General features: G+C 46.8%; 1 protein-coding gene across 3 annotated transcripts in view; it reads right to left on the minus strand.

Moving 5' to 3' along the window:
• Positions 1–18438, minus strand: part of LIMK2 (LIM domain kinase 2) — a 67042-nt gene that overhangs the window by 25617 nt on the left and 22987 nt on the right. Inside the window, exon 1 of one of the 3 annotated variants that reach the window (XM_007975461.3) lies at positions 5638–6080. The exons of the other annotated variants lie outside the window; for them this stretch is intronic. Coding sequence (XP_007973652.1) covers positions 5638–5690 — 53 coding nt within the window. The 5' untranslated portion in view covers positions 5691–6080. Of the gene's footprint in view, positions 1–5637; positions 6081–18438 lie in introns of those variants that run through there. 3 annotated transcript variants of the gene reach the window in all.

The following is an 18438-nucleotide window of genomic DNA, read 5'->3' on the forward strand; positions in this document are numbered from 1 at the left end:
TAGAGAGCAACATCACCAGTCCACACATCTGTGTCAAGGAATGCCTTTAAAGGGCACAGCCAGCTATGTGGCCAAAACTGCCACAGATGTCTCTGAAGAACTGGAACGTGAACAGCTGATAGGACTGGGTATGGGTCCCTAAGCTGTGTTTTGCCACAGAACACAACTGGGTTCTTGGACCACTTAAGAAGTTGCCATGGTAGACTTCAGAGTTCTAGCTTAGCTATCAATTAACAGCTACTATTTATTGAATGCCAACCATAATCCAGGTCCTATAAGAGGTACCTTATTTATATTATCTCTAATCCTGACAACCCTACAAGGTAGTAGGATTATCCCTATTTTATGGAAGACTGAAAAGCAGAGTTAAAGTCAAATAATTCTGCAAAGTTGCCCAATACATAATTGATGGAGCTGGAATGTGAAGCTATGTGTGCTTGGCTACAAAGCCGCATCCACTGTACTATGTCACTGGAGTGAGACAGCACATCTCTCAACAGCTGAGCCTCAGGATTCTCACCTGTGAAAATAAGGAGGCTGGAGGCCTGACAGTTCAAGACCCTTTGAGTGTTAACACTTCATGATGCTTCTCCTTTACTCCAAGTACTGAATGTTAAATGGCACAATTCTCCTCCTTCATATACTTCACAGTGTTCAATTCCCCAGCGGTCTCTGTTCTTTTAAGCAAAGAATCCAGAACACTCTGGAACTGTAAGGTGCTACTCAAACATGTTCCACCTTGGATTCTTAGAGGCCAAGGACCCCATACGTTCTTCCCAAAGCCAAGGCTGTTTTTCTACCTTTCAGCTTTTGAAAGTTTCAAGTGAAAGTCAAAATCTGCCCTGGCTGTAGGTAGAAGAGTACCCAGCTGGGAGGTGGTGAAGCTGAGGTCTGAACCAGTCATCCCACTGTCCTGAGGAGCCAGAGTGAATTGAGCTGAAATCCTCAGGTCAGGGGAGATCACCTAGAAGCCTTCATACGCTGAGGGTACGCCTAAGGACAACCTCCAAAACTCATCTTCCAAAACTATTAGAGGGGTTCCAAGGGCTTGGGCAGATACAAAGTGCACAGAACCCTGGTGGTCAGTTCAGTGGGCCAGCCCAGATCCACACAGAGACCTTTTGAGTCAGCAGAGAACACATGAGTTTTTTTTTAAAAGATAATCAGTTCAGATTTTCTCTTTCAAGACCTGGATCCATATTCCTTCTCTGCCATTTACTATCTGTGTCACCTAAGGCCAGTTACTTCATGACTCTGAGCCTCAGTTTCCTCACTTGTACATTGCTGATAGTATCTTACGGGGTTATGAGAATTAAATTATGTACAGATGTCCTGCATGATGCCTGGCTCACAGCAGGTAGCCAGTAAGTATTCATTTATTTCCCTCCCCAATTTGAGAACGCCAAGGGCAAATGCAGACAGACCCCTTTTTCTCCTATGCCTAGCAATATGGACCTGCTTCTCAGCCCAGAATGAGACAGATTTCTGTAAGTAAGGTCCTAAAATGAATTATTTCTCTATTCAATTAGAAATCAACATTTTTTTTTAAGAGATAAGAGTCTTACTCTGTCACCCAGACTGGAGTGCAGTGGCACAATCATTGCTCACTGTAGTCTGACACCCCAGGCTCAAGAGATCCTCCTGCCTCAGCCTCCTGAGTAGCTGGGACTACAGGTGCACACCACCATGCCTGGCTAATTTTTTATTTTTTGTGGAGACAGGGTCTCCCTATGTTGCCCAGGCTGGTCTTAAACTCCTGGACTCAAGTGATCCTCCAGCCTTGGCCTCCCAAAGTGCTGGGATTACAGGAAGGAGCCACCACACCCAGCTGAAATCAACTGGTTTTAATAGATTCCTAACAATTAGGAAATAGTTACTGTGCATCTACGATGTGTAAGAACAAGCAGGCAAGGTGCTATGCTGAGAGAAGCCAAGTGAGATAAGACAGAGACCCAGCCCTCACTCACATCCAGATTCTTCAGACAAAAATGTTTACAGGTAAATTCTCAACCTTATGGGGTAAGAGAACCAGTCATTATTGCAGTGGATTTACACATGTTAAAGCATAAGCCCTCCCATGTCCTGATGAAGACCTGGCTGGATGGTCATCCCTTAACCTCCCGGTGAGCAGCCAGTTGTAGAGAAGCTTCTTTCAGCCCCCAGCCTCTGAATTGACTGGGCTGGAAGGAGAGAAAAGGAAGCTCCCTCCACCATAGCCTGAGGCCACCTGGAGAGCATCACAATTGGGGATGCCAACTTTTCCCCAGGGCCCAGAAGGGCAGATATGACAGGGGCCTAGAGAGACTCTGTTCCATAAGAGCTCAGTCAAAAATCCCTGTATTACTCCTCCTTCCTGCAGATCCTGTAGACTGAAACAGTCTGACAATTAAGCTGTAAGTATTATGGAGTATGTTATTATTGTTTTAAAAATTTAACCAAACACATAATGAAGCCTATGAACAGCAAGAAATAAGTGTTGCTAGAGTGCACTGATTCAGTTCCAACCAAAAACCAGGAAGACTGTAGTTTCAAGTAATTTGTGTAGTTGTACTGCAATTAAAGACAGGGCCTCCATTATTTGGCAAATAATGGAAAAGAGCTTGTGTGCCTTTGAGGAGCCACATAGAAGTTGCAGAGTTGGGAACCACTCACCTGATCTAAGTCCTTCATTTTTCTTTTCTTTTTTTTTTTTTTTTTTTGAGACAGAGTCTTGCTCTGTCGCCCAGGCTGGAGTGCAGTGGCGCAATCTTGGCTGACTGCAAGCTCCGCCTCCCGGGTTCACGCCATTCTCCTGCCTCAGCCTCCTGAGTAGCTGGGACTACAGGCGCCTGCCACCGCGCCCGGCTGATTTTTTGTATTTTTAGTAGAGACGGGGTTTCACCGTGGTCTCGATCTCCTGACCTTGTGATCCGCCCGCCTCGGCCTCCCAAAGTGCTGGGATTACAGGCGTGAGCCACCGCGCCCGGCCATTTTTCAAATAAGGAGAAAAAGAGTCCCAGAGGACCTAAGGCACCTGCTAAAGGTTACTGTGAAGCTGGGCAGAGCTATGCATAATTATTTCCCTTTAAACATGGATTGCTTTGGAACACAAAGATTAATTTGTTTTCTTCAAGAGATAATGTGTAAACCCAAGCTCATTAAATCAGTATTGGATATTAAGTGGAATTCTATAAAAAGAAAAATGCTTTAAAGATGTCCGACAAAAACCACTTCCTAATTTACCTCTTTTGTAAATTCCAATTTGAGGTATTTTCTTACTTGGAAGTACAGTGGTAATTGCATCTCACTCCTCACGTTAGTGTGGGTAGGAAAGACAGTGCATTCTCCACTGAGTATGTTTGGCCTATCAGGCAGAGGTGTATGGGACACAGAAGTTGTATTCTTCATTCCCTTGCTCCCTCTTTCTCCTTCACATGTCACGCCTGATCATGTCCCCGTGGAATCTGGTTGCGTCACTTTCCTTGCAACCACAGCCCCACAACTCCTATAGATTTTGTACTCCCCCAGAGGCCAAGGATCAAGGACTTAATTTGTTTCACAGAATCCAGCAAGGACCCTGTTCAGGAGCCCAAGAAGTCTGGCTTCTACTTTCTGCCAGGGACGAAACTGAGGCCCAAAGAGGAGCCCTTGAAGATACCCTATAATAAAAGACGGAGGGGCTAATGGCAGAAACAGTTTTCTCACCAGGTAGTGATGTGGCAATGGATTGACACCTGGGAGAGCAGAGGGTCTGGGTGGTCCCTCCCTGGGGGGAAAGAGCCCTGTGTGCCACCTATCTCTTCAGAAGTGACTCCAGGAAAGTGGCCTCTTATATGGGGGAGGGGAGAGTGTCAACAGAAAGTCAGTCAGAACCCCCCAGACTCTAGCTGGGCAAACGGTGCTTGGGCGGGTGGGGGAGGCAAGGTGATCAGGTTCTCCAGAAAGGCTGGGGCAGAACAAGACAAAGGGCAGGTGGACTTGGGTGGCATTGGTGGCCTAGCCCTTAAAGGTTCAGGTGGAGAGTTCATTATCTGCTCTAGTTCCACCTCCTGAGAAGTTGTGTCCTCCCTGGCTTCCCTGCCTCTCCAAGGGTAAAAGGGGTATAGTTTCTGGCTCCTAAAGGAACAACCCTTCCCCTAAGCGGCCTTCCCAGGATTAAAAGTAAGAGAAATTAATGAGGACCTGAAATGTGGCTACTTCAACACTTGGCATCTTAATTCCGCATGGTAAAAGCTTTCTCCTGAAGTCAAGATCAATTTCCATTGGCTCTTTAGAAAACAATATCAGCCGTACCTTCAACAAGTCAGGCAAACTATCCCTTTTTCTACTCTCTGCTAGGAAAGGAAAACTGATAATTTCCTCTCCACTAGGAGAAGAAAACAAACCCGCAGCCCCCGAAGAATGAGAGAAAGTCAGGAAGACAGAAAAAGCTGCCCAGTGAGGCTCCATATGTTAACTTTGTTGAAACTGGTTGCCTCATCTGTAAAATGGGGATATATAATCTCTTTAGGCTGTTGAGAGATTAAAGGATAAAGTGTCCAGCAGGGCGCTTGGTAGAGTCAGCATTGAGGACCAGTTCCCTTCCCCCTTCCCCCAGTCCAGACACCTCCCACCACCACTCTACCAGGGTCCAGTCATTCCACGAAACCACATGGTACACTGCTTTTCTGCCCAGGGCCTGGCCACCTGACTAGTATCCCGGCAGCAAGATCTGGGCACTGGACCTAGTTTAGGGAAGCCAGAAGGGAAAAGTCGACAAGGACCACTGGTGAGGGGGAGGCAGCCTTTTTGGAACAACAGGCTGCTCCCAAAGAATGAAAACAAGCCCCACCCTAGTCTGGAATGGCTCCATTCAGAAGGGACCTAGAGGGCCAGAAACCCCCTGGGGAGTTTCTATGGGAGGTGGAGTGGGGCAATGAGCAAAGAAAGCCAGGTTGGAGGTAGAGTTTCCACATCTCCCTTTGAGAAGCCCCAGAGAGAGGCTCGTGGAGGTACTCAGGCCTAGGGACTGAGGAGGTGTGGGGGCTGGCCCAGCAGCTCAGGAACACTCCAAAGTCCATTGCTCCAGTCTCAGAAGCACTGGCCCAGGTCTTTCCCCAGCAACTACATTCACCTGGGAGCTCAGAAGCCCCTCAAGGTCAGAGGCTAATGTGCCTGCCATTAAGAGAACAAATGTTTATAAGGTACCTATTGTGTACCAGGCTACCCACACCCAGGACTTGCCAGTTTCCACAGTTTGGCAAAACCTGCCCATCCTGCTTGTTGGGACAAATTTCTGGGCAGGCAGCATGGCCCGCAGGTAAGACATGTGAGAGCTAGAAACAGCACTCTATTTGTGCTATTCCCCCTGGAAGCAGTAACACCTAGAAGGGGCAGGTCAGTGGCATCTTTTGGAGGCTCTTTCAGGTTTGCCTGGGATGGAAGGGGAGCTGGAGCTCCCTAAGAAGTTCCTTCTGAGTATATCCCTCCCCTCACCACTTCCAGGACATAATGGGGGTACCTCACAAGGCCGATTCTGCTTAGGTATAACCTCTCCTGGCTTCTGCCCGGCAGGACCGATGGTAAAGGACTAAGTGAGAAGGAGATTTCGGGAGACCACCCTCTTCTCAGGACCAGGGGCCAGGAGAGAGAGAGAGGGGAACTCGGAGACCAACTCACCGAAATGGGTCTCTGGAGGTGAAGTAAGCCGGGACTGACAAGTAACTCCCCATCTTCTTCCCACACCAGATAAACAGGCTCAGCTGCAAATCCGTCTATGAGTGCCTCGGGCCGGCTGTAGATGGCCACCATGACAGGCCCAGGGCTCCCAACACCTCTGGCTGCAGGCAGGCTGCCCTGAGTTCACCTCTCCCTCCGGAGCAGCTGGAGGAGCCTGAGGACTCCAGGCCACTTGCCCCCCAGCAGATTCCCACAGGGGCTCATGGCTGGGATGGCTCCTCCCTAGTTCTTAGAAGCTCAGGCGGCCCCTCTGGACTCGGAGAAAACGACCTCTTTGCCGAGGCTACATACACACTGGCATTCTTGAGCAAGGGCCGGTGACTAGCTAAGAAAGAAGCGCTGCTGTCAAGTTAGCCTTCTTCTTCAGTCCCACCCCTGAATGAGGGAGGGAGGGAGGAAGAGGAGGAGCTCCCGCAGAACCGAGGTGTGTGGTTGGAGCAGCTGTTAGGAAACAGACCTTGCAGGCAAGGGGTGGAGCTGGGCTGGATCGAGGCTGCAGGCAGGCGCTGCAGACAATAACTGGGACCGACTGAGCGTCCATCCTGAGCTCAGGGAAGGGCAAGGCAGGATACAGGGTGAACATATCTGGCCCCAGATGTCCTCAAGCAGAGGAGCTGCCTACAGGACAGTAATTCTGCTTGGAGGTGGGAAAAAAAAAAAAAAAAAAAAAAAAAAAAAGCAGAGGATGCCAGGTCCAGGAAGAGCTACACCAGACAGAGGGACCTCCGGTAGGAGAGGCAGGTCCAGAGAGCCATCCTAGCTCCGAGCTGACATCTGTTCTGTCCTGGCACTAGGGCTCCCATTCATTCCCTCCCTCTGCCTGGCCTGGGGACAGCCTCAAGAGCTGACCAATGGGAGGTGACACTTCCACTCCAGGGCAGGGCTGTGTTGCAAATAAGAAAATGAGGCCCAGGGTATTAACCTACACCTGATGTGTCTCCATGTGGTAAACACTATATGCACTCTTATTTCTCTGAGACAGGAATTATTCCCACTCTACAGACAAGGAAAGTGAGATACAGAGAAATTACGTAACTCACTCAAGGTCAAAAAGGGAGTCAGTGGCAGGGTTGGGATTTAAATGTAGGCCCATGTGAGTTAGAGTAGGCCCCTAGAGCTGGAGTTCTCCCACTACCAGGCTTCATTCTGGCTCTTCAAGGAGAAAAATCTTTTCCAAAGCCCTCTGCAAATAGGATGGAGCCCAGGTTACTCTCATTCACTCACTATTCACTGGCTGTTCACACACAGAACACCATCCACTGGCCTCTGTGGACAGTAGAACTTCTTCTACTTGTCCAATGATAACCATGCTTTTCAAACTGAAAAATGGGGCGTGAGGGAGAAGAAGGCCTGGGGTGCCAAAAGGGATTGATAAGCCTAAGTATCTGGAATGGGAGCCCGCCTGAAGAGCCCCAGTTGTGATGATGACCAAAGCAGAGCTTACCACGGAGAAAGCCCTTGTCTCCCTGCCTGCAGAATTGTAAAGGAAAAAGCAAGGCTGCTGGAGAAAATCAGAATACTAGGACCTCACTATTGGATTTGGGGCAGTGACATCAGCTCTCCCTCACCAGGCACACACCTCTCACCATTGTAAAGGGCCAGAAGTCACCTTGCAGCTACTATGTCTTACTGTGAACCATGGCAGCAAAGTCTGATAAAGATGGTAGATGGGGTTACAAAGGAGCCTTTTCCCATTCCACCAATGGGGCACAGGGACAACAATGCATGAGATAAGAGCACATGGGTTTGAATACTGATAATAAGCTACCATTTATTGAGCAGTTAATATGTTCTAGGCCCTGTGTTAAGTGCTTAGCATCTATTATCCATATTTAAATTGCCAGTATATGGGGTAAATGTCATCAGCCTCATTCAACAGATTAGGAAATAGGTTCTGAGGGGTTATGTCACTATCCTCAAGACAAATAGCTAGTAAGTGGTGAGGGTGGGTTTTTTTTTTTTTGAGTCAGGGTCTCTCTCTGTCACTCAGGCTGGAGTGCAGTGGTGCCATCATGGCTCACTACAATCTCAACCTTGACCTTCTGGACTCAAGTGATCCTCTCACCTCAGCCTCCAGAGTAGCTGGGACGACAGATGCATGCCATCACGCCCAGCTGCGAGGCTGGGTTTCAAACCTGGTACATATGTATGGCTCTAGAGCACAGGTCAAGGCACTTTTCCTGTAAAGGGCCAGAGAGCTAATATCTTAGGCTCTGCAGGCCATACAGACTCTGTTGTGACTACCCAATTGTGTCATTACAGAGCAATAGCAGCCATATATAAAACATAAACTAAGGGACATGGTTGTGTTCCAGTAGATATTTACTCATGGAAAGATTTTTTTTTTTTTTGAGATTCAGTCTCACACTGTTGTCCTGGCTAAAGTGCAGTGGTACAAACATGGTTCACGGTAGCCTCAACCACCTGGGCTCAAGTGATCCTCCTGCCTAAGCCTCCCGTGCATCTGGGACCACAGGTGCAGGCCACCATACCTGGCTTTTTTTTTTTTTTTTGTGACAGAGTCTCGCTCTGTTGCCCAGGCTGGAGTACAGTGTCATGATCTTGGCTCACTGCAACCTCCGCCTCCCAGGTTCAAGCAATTCTCTTGTCTCAGCCTCCCAAGTAGCTGGGACTACAGGCACATGCCACCATGCTCGGCTAATTTTTGTATTTTTAGTAGAGACGGGGTTTCACCATATTGGTCAGGCTAGTCTTGAACTCCTGACCTCAGGTGATGCACCTGCCTCGGCCTCCCAAAGTGCTGGGATTATAGGCGTGAGCCACTGTGCCTGGCCCTGGCTAATTTTTTTTTTTTTTTTTTGTAGAGATAGGGTCTCACTTTGTTGCCCAGGCTGGGACACTGGTATTTGAGTTTCATGTAATTTCCACATGTCACAAAACATTCTTGTGCTTTTTTCCCCCTAACCATTAAAAATCACAGGTCATATAGGCCAGGTATAGTGGCTCATGCCTATAATCCCAGCAGTCGAGAGGCCAAGGAGGGCAGACTGCTTGAAGCCAGAAGTTTGAGACCAGCCTGGGTAACAAACCAAGACCCTATCTCTACCAAAAACATCAATCAATCAGGCCGGGCATGGTGGCTCACACCTGTAATCCCAGCAATTTGGGAGGCCAAGGCAGGTAGATCACCTGAGGTAGGGAGTTCGAGACCAGCCTAACCAACATGGAGAAATCCTGTCTCTACTAAAAATACAAAAATTAGCTGGGCGTGGTGGCACATGCCTGTAATCCCAGCTACTCGAGAGGCTGAGGCAGGAGAATCGCTTGAACCCAGGAGGTGGAGGTTGCGGTGAGCTGAGTTCGTGCCATTGCATTCCAGCCTGGGCAACAAGAGTGAAACTCCGTCTCAAAAAGAAAAAAGAAAACAAAAAAACAATCAATCACAGGCTGTATTAAAATAGGCAATGGGCCATAGCTTGCCGGCCTCTGTTCTAGAGCTACAGAGCTCAACCACTCTATTTACTACCTCTAATAGTGAAGAACAGCTCTTGGTGTTTGTGCAGAGCTCAGCCATATCTACCTACCACCACAAAGACACCACACTCTAGCCCCAGAGGCAGCCAGAAGAAGTAAGGACTGAACAGGTGCTCACCCTGCATTAAGCACTGCTTGCAGTACTACTTGAATAAATGAATTTTAACCCACACTATTCCACAGTTCTGCGATTTCTCTCTTTACAGATAAAGCAACTGAGGTACAGGGAGGTTAAATCACTTGCCTGAGGTCACTCAGCTGTAAATGTGAGAAGTGAAGCCAGGATTTGAACCCAGACTAGACATTATAGACTACACTCTACCATGCTATATCGAAGCTCAGCCTGGGCCCACAGCCAGACTGTCTGGGTTTGAATGCGACAATGCACTGTATGTAAGCCCTTGGCACAAAGTCTGGAACACATTAAAGGTTGATAAATGTTACCCATTAATATCATTAAGACTATTGTTACAACTACTGTGGGCTAGCTATGTGGCCTTTAGCAAGTCACTGTCTCTGTCTGGGTCTGGGTTAGGTCTCTAAATAGCTCCCAGGATCAACATTTTTCACCCCTGTGAGGTTGCAGAGGGCTCTCTGTTTTCCTTGGGTCTCAAGTTGAGTTTAAACTCTTGAGCAGGAGGTCAGGATCCTGGCCTAGGGGCCACACAAGAGCCACAGAGGAGTTGAGGTGGGCTGGAAGTGGGGAAACAACATACAGGATACTGAAAGGGCTGCCCAGCTGGAGAGCTGGGAGCAATCTTTCTCCCAGCCACAGAATCAACTATTTCTCACCAAAACTCTATTATGTTCCCTTGTAATTCAATCAGGCAAGAAGGGGGCCCCAAATTAAGTCTGGAACTAGCAAATTATCTTTTAATTGTACCCTCTGATTTCCATGTGATGAACACATCACTGATGGAAGAATATGCAAGCCACAAAGAGACCGAGGCCAGGGAGCCCATGAGCATAACTCCTCTTGACATTTCACACAGCTCTGCTGTTCCAGCGGCGGCGGCGGGCTCAGTGAGTCGGTGTCTAGGAATGTGAGCAGGAGGCTGCAGGCGTTCTCCTCTCCCCCTACTCCTCTTACAAAGGACTTGGTGGGTGGGTGGGGAATAAGTGAGAGGACATCTCAATGCCATGAAAACTGCCTTCCCCTGGAAGACGAACAGCCTTCTCCCCATGTCCTGAGTTGAAGCAGAAGCCCCTCCCAGGTGGAATCCATTTGACCTCCATAAATCCAGACTTCAGGAGGAACCTTTGAAGGATTGATCACCAGATGTGATAAGCTGCTGGCTGTTCAGACGCAAGCGTGTGGTTCCTCAGAGCCAACTTCAAAGGGCCCAAGCCACCCAGCATTGGGAGATGAAATGTCACATTGGAGGATATATTTTACCCTCCCACCCTTGGAAACTGGTCCTGGATAGAAAACTGCTCTTCTAGGTCCTCAGAGCAGCTGGCAGAAGATTCAGCAGTTATGGCTGCCAGAGGCAACTGCAGGAATCCTTTGACTGGCAGTTATAGTAGGGATAAAATAGCAGGAGAGGTGTTAATCTCCAGCACATTTCATAAGTTGGAAACCTGGCAGGGAGCCGAACAAACTGACTCCTTAGAACTAGCTGAGGCACAGGTCTTCAAGGCGTCTGTGACAGGCTGGAGAACAATAGCCTTCAAAACCGGCAGCCCCAAGTGAATGTTCAGGCAAGGTGTGGTAAGTGAATGAATCACCCCAGCCTCTTGTCGGAAGAAAACTCTCGCCAAATAATTCAAAACCCAAGGAACTGTGTTTGTGTGAAGCCCTCTATTGGCTGGGAGGACTCCAATCAAGGAAGATAATTTTTGAGGACTCTGAAACCTCCAAATCCTGAAAGGTAAGCATTACCACCCCCATATACTAACCATCTTTCCTGCCCCCCTCCTCCCCTCTTCCAAATCACTTTCTACATTATAGTAGCAGTCATCCTTCTAAAACAAGGGTCCCGGGCGAGCGCAGTGGCCCATGCTTGTAATCCCAGCACTTTGGGAGGCAGAGGCGGGCGGATTACCTAAGGTCAAGTGTTTGTGACCAACCTGGCCAACATGGAGAAACCCCGTCTCTACTAAAAACACAAAATTAGCTGGGTGTGGTGGTATGTGCCTGTAATGCCAGCTACTGGGGAGGTTGAGGCAAGAGAATCGCTTGAACACAGGAGGCAGAGACTGCGGTGAGCCAAGATCGTGTCATTGCACTCCAGCCTAGGTGACAGAGCAAGACTCTGTCTCAATAAATAAATAAATAAAACATCACAGAAATTCCCAGCTTCACAGGGTTATGAGCATTAAATGAGAACATATGTGAACAAGCCCACTTCAGTATCCGGCTCATGGAACTCAGTCAGTGTTTTATCTGCTACTCCTGTAATGTGATGTCATGTTCACAAACACCAGGTAAAAGACAGTATTTGGCATCTTAGGTATCACGGAAAGAGAAAAGAATTTGCCATCTGGATAGAACTTCAGAGATTTAGTCTAATCCCTTGTTTTATAGTTCATGAACTTGAAACCAGGAACGGAGAATTGGAAGCCCAAGACATATGAGGATACCAAGTCACATGAAATGTGTTCAGATTTTCAGACTGGGAGAATTATTTCCCAATATATTGAAAAAAGAAAATACGTTGGCACAGCGATGGAACCATTGTTAGTAACTTCGGAGAAACTATGGAGAATGGGGGCAATATTTCCAAAGTATAATGTTCCATATTTACTATATACCAGGTGCTGGGGATGTATTCATGAAATAAAAACAGAGATAGCTAACTGGCCCAGTTTTCAAAAAGGAGGAAAAAGATACTGGAAAAAGTAACCTTATGATCCTTTTGCTTTGATTCCTTCACAAAATTCTAGGCAGATGATGGAATAAGTGGACAGTAAGAACTTAGAAAAGGAGCTGATCATTAGGAGTCAGCAGTAGTGAAACAGTAGTGACTAGTTAGACTTGACTTCATGTTTTCACTGGGTTACTCATCATGAGACCTTCTCTTGGATTTCCACAGGCATTTGATAAACTCTTTCCTGATATCCAGACAGTAAGAATGTGGTCAGGAAATCTAGAAAAATCACATACAAGAACTCAACATACCCAGCAATTTGAGGCTCTGAACTGTACAGGCAGGATTCCTGAATACCTTGCTAGAGCTCATAAGGAAAGGTCATGGGATTTGAGCTCAGAAAACTTTTCTTTTAATTTCAGTGCTGCCCTCCCCAGCAGCATAAACTTGGATAAATTATTTAACATCTCTGGGCTTCCCTTGCCCTGCTTGTGCTGTATTCCTCAAGAGGTTGTTGCAGGAACTAAACTAGATGATGAGTATAAAAGGCCTTTGTAAACTGAAGATGTTTTATGAACATTAGTTATTATCACTGTTCTAGTGCTGTAGTTGCTCATCATGGGGGTCCTGAATTATAGGTTACCTTACTAGGCATCTGTGGACACCTGGTATAGGTCAGGCCTATGCTGGGCACTGAGAGTACCTAGTGCCTGCCTTCACGTAGTTTGATCTGGTGATAGACAGATATGGCCACAGGGTCCTTCCTGGGTGTGATATGCTTGAGGACACATTGAAGGAACCCTTCCCAGAAGAGAATGAATGCTCTTGTCAGAGCAGGGCCTGGAAAAAGGAGGAGAAGACAGCACCTGAAGGAGATGTAGGAGGCTACAGAAGGAGTTAAGAGAGCAGAGGTTTGGGGAACTCCCAGGGAGCCTTATGTGGTGAGTCATCAATGGAGTAGGGCAGAAGGTGACCAGAGACGTTCCTGAGGGAACTAAGGTTCACAGAGAAGGTTGCTGTTTAAGGTCACGGATCCAGGAACTGACAAAGCTGGAGTTTGACCCAAGTCTTTGGACTCCAGGTCCAACATACTAAAACTGCCTCAAATAACTATTTTATTCTTGCCATGTGATTTACAGTAATATTTCTGAAAGTGTAACTAAAGAAATAGCAGCATTGGACCTTCTGGTCAGCCTGTTGAAAATGAAGATTCCTGGGCCCCACTTCAGGTATACAGAATCAGAATTGCTGAGATTGGGGCTAAGAATCTGCATTTTAAACAAGTCCCAGTGGTTCTGATCCACACTAACAATTGAAAACCAATGCTTTTCTTTTGCCTAAGTGCTTTTCCACTTGATTTCATTTTACTCTCACAATAACCCTCAGAGGCAGGCAGGATAGATCACTATTGTTACCTTGTTACAAACGAGAAAATGAATTTACAGATAGCTTGTTCATCTTCTTATCCTGAACGTAGCTTAATAAATAAATGTTTGATGATTGACATTTTGTTAAGCTTTGGCTCAGCAGAGACTTTCACCCTCCTGGTGCCACTCTTACCCATCTGTAACCCCACAGTAGCTGCCTCTCTCTTTCCTCAGTGACACGGCAGCAGTGCTCATGTTATGGTATAAAAAGGTGATTCTAGGTCAGGCGCGGTAGCTCACACCTGTAATCCCAGCACTTTAAGAGGCTGAGGCGGGCAGATCACGAGGTCAGGAGATTGAGACCATCCTGGCCAACACGGTGAAACCCTGTCTCTACTAAAACACATAAAATTAGCCGGGAGTTGGGGTGCGTGCCTGTAGTCACAGCTCCTCAGGAGGCTGAGGCAGGGGAATCACTTGAACCCAGGAGGTGGAGATTGCAGTGAACTGAGATTGCGTCACTGCACTCCAGTCTGGCGACACAGCGAGACTCCATCTCAAAAAAAAAAACGGTGATTCTAGAAGATAGCGTTTTCATTCCATGAAAGCACTATCTCTGGAGCTAAAACAAATTTCAAACAAACAAACAAACAAACAAACATGAGGGATGACATTAGCCAACTTCAGAAATGGTGCTTCTGCAAAAGTCAGTGCTACTGATGAGAGTGGAGCACCCTCTGATCTCAGCAAAATCTCTATAGGGCATCATCGGGAAGTCATGACCAGAATACAGCTGACACACAGAAGAAAACAACCTTAACTCAAGTCTGGCATGAGGTACTGAGGGTTTTTTTTGTAATCGTAAGGAGGATGGAGAAAGAATTTGTTAGCACCCTTCCAGCACTGCCCATGGGAGAAGGGACTCTAGCCTTTGGGGGGAAAATGAAAAACAAGGCAAAATAAGCACAGCAGGTTGCTACAGTTGCAGAAGGCATGCCATTTCTTGAGGCCCTGGTTTTGATGGTTTAAGACTTAGGGATGACATTTACAGACTGAGGTCTTAGTCTATATAAGTTTGAGCTTATCTTATCACCTCAAAAGATAAGCTCTTGCCTAAAAGAATATTGTAGAGCAAAGAGATAGTAATGGTGCATACTGGATGGGCTTTATTCAAGTGTCCAAAGAGTCGTTCAACAAATAACATCACTCACCCAGCAAACACTCTGAGTGCCCACTACATTCTAGGCACTTTGCTAAACTCTGGGATACAAAGACAAACTAGATACAGCTCCGCACTTGGAGAATTTCATACTCTAAGAGTGATGCTAGATGTGTAAACAAATATTGACATGGATATAACTGAGGTATGAAGAGAATAACAAAGAGAGAAAAAGTCTCTGATTGGTGGGGAGAGGTATGGGTGGATTTGGCGGGGGACTCCTCCACAGAAGACGGGATGGTATTGGCAGTCTCTAATAGGCTGATTGCCAGGCAGATAAGAGGCATTCTGGCCTGAAGGAAAAATATGTGCAAATGCGTTGAGGTATAAAGAGTGTGGTATGCTCACATACTGCTGAGCAGGTCTGTAAGCTCTTGTGCAGGGCACCTGTGGGCAGCAATTAGAGCAGAGGCCGGGATGGTGGAAGAGAGTAGGGGCAGAGCAGTAAAGACCAAGTCTGCTAGGCTAAAGAGTTGCCTACAGGGAGTGAAGAGCTATCAGAGGTATTTAAGCAAGCAGTGATTCCTAACAGAACACAAAGCCTGAAACTCTAATCTTTAGTTGCCAGTTTGGCTCTTTGAATGGGTATAAATGCCTAAAGTCTACAGCTGGCCGTGTATACGCCCACGTGAAATTTGCTGGCCAACTAGTGTTCACTAACAGCAGAGCATGCCTTTGTCCTAGGGCCACATCTCTACTGCCGTTGTCATTTTAACATCTGAGATTTGTCTATATGGGCTGTAAGCAGATAAGTATAGAATTGCAACCCCTTATAGATAATCATTCACTGTTGCTCCATGATACTAATTAGAAAACTGAATGTCTAACATTGAGTATCAAATGCTGTGTTAACATGGACATCCTTCTCCAGGCTGCACTGGGAAAAATGCTTTGGATAGCTCAACAAATCTCTACGCAATTCAAGGAAAAAAGCCCTTGTCTGGCAGGGAAGACCTGAAAAATCGCCCTGGTTAACAGAAAATCTGCTGTGTGGTCTTAGGCAAGCCATTAAATCTCTCTGGGTTTCAATTTCTTCCTCTGTAAAAGGATGGAGTTAGGTGAGCAAAAAATTCCATACCCATTACAGGTCAATGCTTAAAGAAGCAATGAGGGCCGGGCGCAGTGGCTCAAGCCTGTAATCCCAGCACTTTGGGAGGCTGAGACGGGCGGATCACAAGGTCAGGAGATCGAGACCATCCTGGCTAACACGGTGAAACCCCGTCTCTACTAAAAAATACAAAAAAAACTAGCCGGGCGAGGTGGCGGGCGCCTGTAGTCCCAGCTACTCGGGAGGCTGAGGCAGGAGAATGGCGTAAACCCGGGAGGCGGAAATTGCAGTGAGCTGAGATCCGGCCACTGCACTCCAGCCTGGGTGACAGAGAGACTCTGTCTCAAAAAAAAAAGAAGCAATGAGGAAGGGGGTGTGATCAAAGGAAGGTCGGCTGGTCGACCACGCAGAGAACTCTTCAAGGCTGATGTTATCTTGGTGAATGACCCTAATCTAGGCCTAGCTTTTGGCCTTTCAGGTTTTTGACCTTCCTAATGTCCAGAGAGGTGTAGACATTCTGCGATGGTTCTGACCTAACCATTTGTCAACCTCTCTGTACACTTATGAATTGACTATTAATATCAGAACACCCATATCCGCTATACAGGTACTACTTCCAGACCCTTCCTGTTATTAAGAATCCCAGGAAGCTGAATTAGGCATCAGAAGGTTATTCTGTGAGCATGGACTTAAAATAAAGGGAAATGAGCAGCCACTGAGAGAAATTTCATCCCGGCAGTGGTGAGTCAGCCAAACTAGCCCTGCTTGCCACAAAGGACCCTATTCTGGTGACCAAATCTAGATTCAGCATCTTTATCTGAATACAGTACTAGTTTTGCTTCACCAACTTTTCACTTTCCATTTCACTGCTGGCCACTTATTTATTATATTGGTGTTTTTTTTTTTTTTTTTTTTTGGAGACAGAGTCTCACTCTGTTGCCCAGGCTGGAGTGCAGTGGCGCAAACTTGGTTCACTACAACCTCCGCCTCCTGGGTTCAAGCGATTCTCCTGCCTCAGCCTCCCAAGTAGCTAGGATTACAGGCACCTGCCACCACGCCCGGCTAATTTTTGTACTTTTTTTTTTTTTTTTTAGTAGAGACAAGGTTTCACCATGTTGGCCAGGCTAGTCTCACACTCCTGACCTCAAATGATCTGCCCACCTTGGCCTCCCAAAGTGCTGGGATTACAGGTGTGAGCCACTGCGCTCGGCCTTATATTGGTTTTCAAACTAAGTTTTAATTGAAAAAATAACTACTTCTTTAGATATGTGCAACAATCACCAATTCACATATTATTCAGCCCTGGCAGACATTTGTCTCTCTAGTAACTAATAACAAAGAGCAAACATTCATGAGTGCTCTGTGAATAGTGTTCCCAGTGCTATACACACTTTTATTCACAGTAATACTGTCAGGGTAGGTTGTAAGGAGGTAGGTAGTAAGTTTGTATCTCCATTTCTTTCTTTCTTTTCTCTCTCTCTGTCTTTCTTTCTTTCTTTCTTTCTTTCTTTCTTTCTTTCTTTCTTTCTTTCTTTCTTTCTTTCTTTCTTTTTTGAGACGGAATCTCGCTCTACTGGAGTGCAGTGGCGCGATCTCAGCACACTGCAGCCTCCATCTCCCAGGTTCAAGCTATTCTCCTGCCTTAGTCTCCCAAGTAGCTGGGATTACAAATGCCTGCCACCGTGCCTGGCTAATTTTTGTAATTTTAGTAGAGACAGGCTTTCACCATGTTGGCCAGGCTGGTCTCAAATTCCCGACATCAAGTGATCCACCCACCTCAGCCTCCCAAAGAGCTGGTGGGAGCCACCGCGCCCAGCCTCCATATATATATATATTTTTGAGATGGAGTCTCACTCTGTCGCCCAGGCTGGAGCGCAGTGGCGCGATCTCAGCTCACTACAAGCTCCGCCTCCCGGGTTCACGCCATTCTCCTGCCTCAGCCTCCCTAGTAGCTGGGACTACAGGCGCCCGCCACCATGCCCGGCTAATTTTTTTTGTATTTTTAGTAGAGACGGGGTTTCACTGTGTTAGCCAGGATGGTGTCGATCTCCTGACCTCGTGATCCGCCTGCCTCAGCCTCCCAAAGTGCTGGGATTACAGGCGTGAGCCACTGTGCCTGCCGGCCTCCATATTTTTTTATTTTATTTTATTTTATATTACATTCATTTATTTATTGAGACAGAGTCTCGCTCTGTCTCCCAGGCTGAAGAATGAGTTCAGCTACTCTAGCTACCAAGTTCTCGGGGAAACTGCCAACCTATCCACCCCATTCCTCATCATAAATCACCTATAAGTAAAAGATACTATGCAAGTATTCCATTTTTTCCACTCTATACTGAATGTTTATCTTTGGTTAACGCCATCTTTCAAATACAAAATTTAAGAAAACAAAATGAAACAAAACAAACTTATGATTGGAATTGAAATTTTTCAGATTTCAGGGCAATTCATAATCAGTTTGGTAGCTAGAGTAGCTGAACTCATTCTTCCTCTCTTGCCCCACTCTCCGGAGGTATCTAGGGCTTGTTCCTGCCTGGACTGTAGCTACAGAGAAGTGCAGCTCAAGACCTACTGCAGGAAAGAGGGACTCCTGGGGTCAGCTTCTCTGGCTTCTACTCACTATGGGATAGCTCCTCTGAGGGCAAAAGATAAAGCTTTAACTTATCACCCTGACACTTGCAGGCAATTTTCTAAAACAACCCAATGTCCGGAACTGATTCCTTCTTGCCATTTACAGTAACTACAGCCACGGTGGCTGCTATAGGAAGGATGTGGGGAAGGGGAAGGGGAAGGGCAGGGAAA

Source organism: Chlorocebus sabaeus, chromosome 19, assembly GCF_047675955.1.
Source record: "Chlorocebus sabaeus isolate Y175 chromosome 19, mChlSab1.0.hap1, whole genome shotgun sequence".
NCBI lineage: Eukaryota > Metazoa > Chordata > Mammalia > Primates > Cercopithecidae > Chlorocebus > Chlorocebus sabaeus.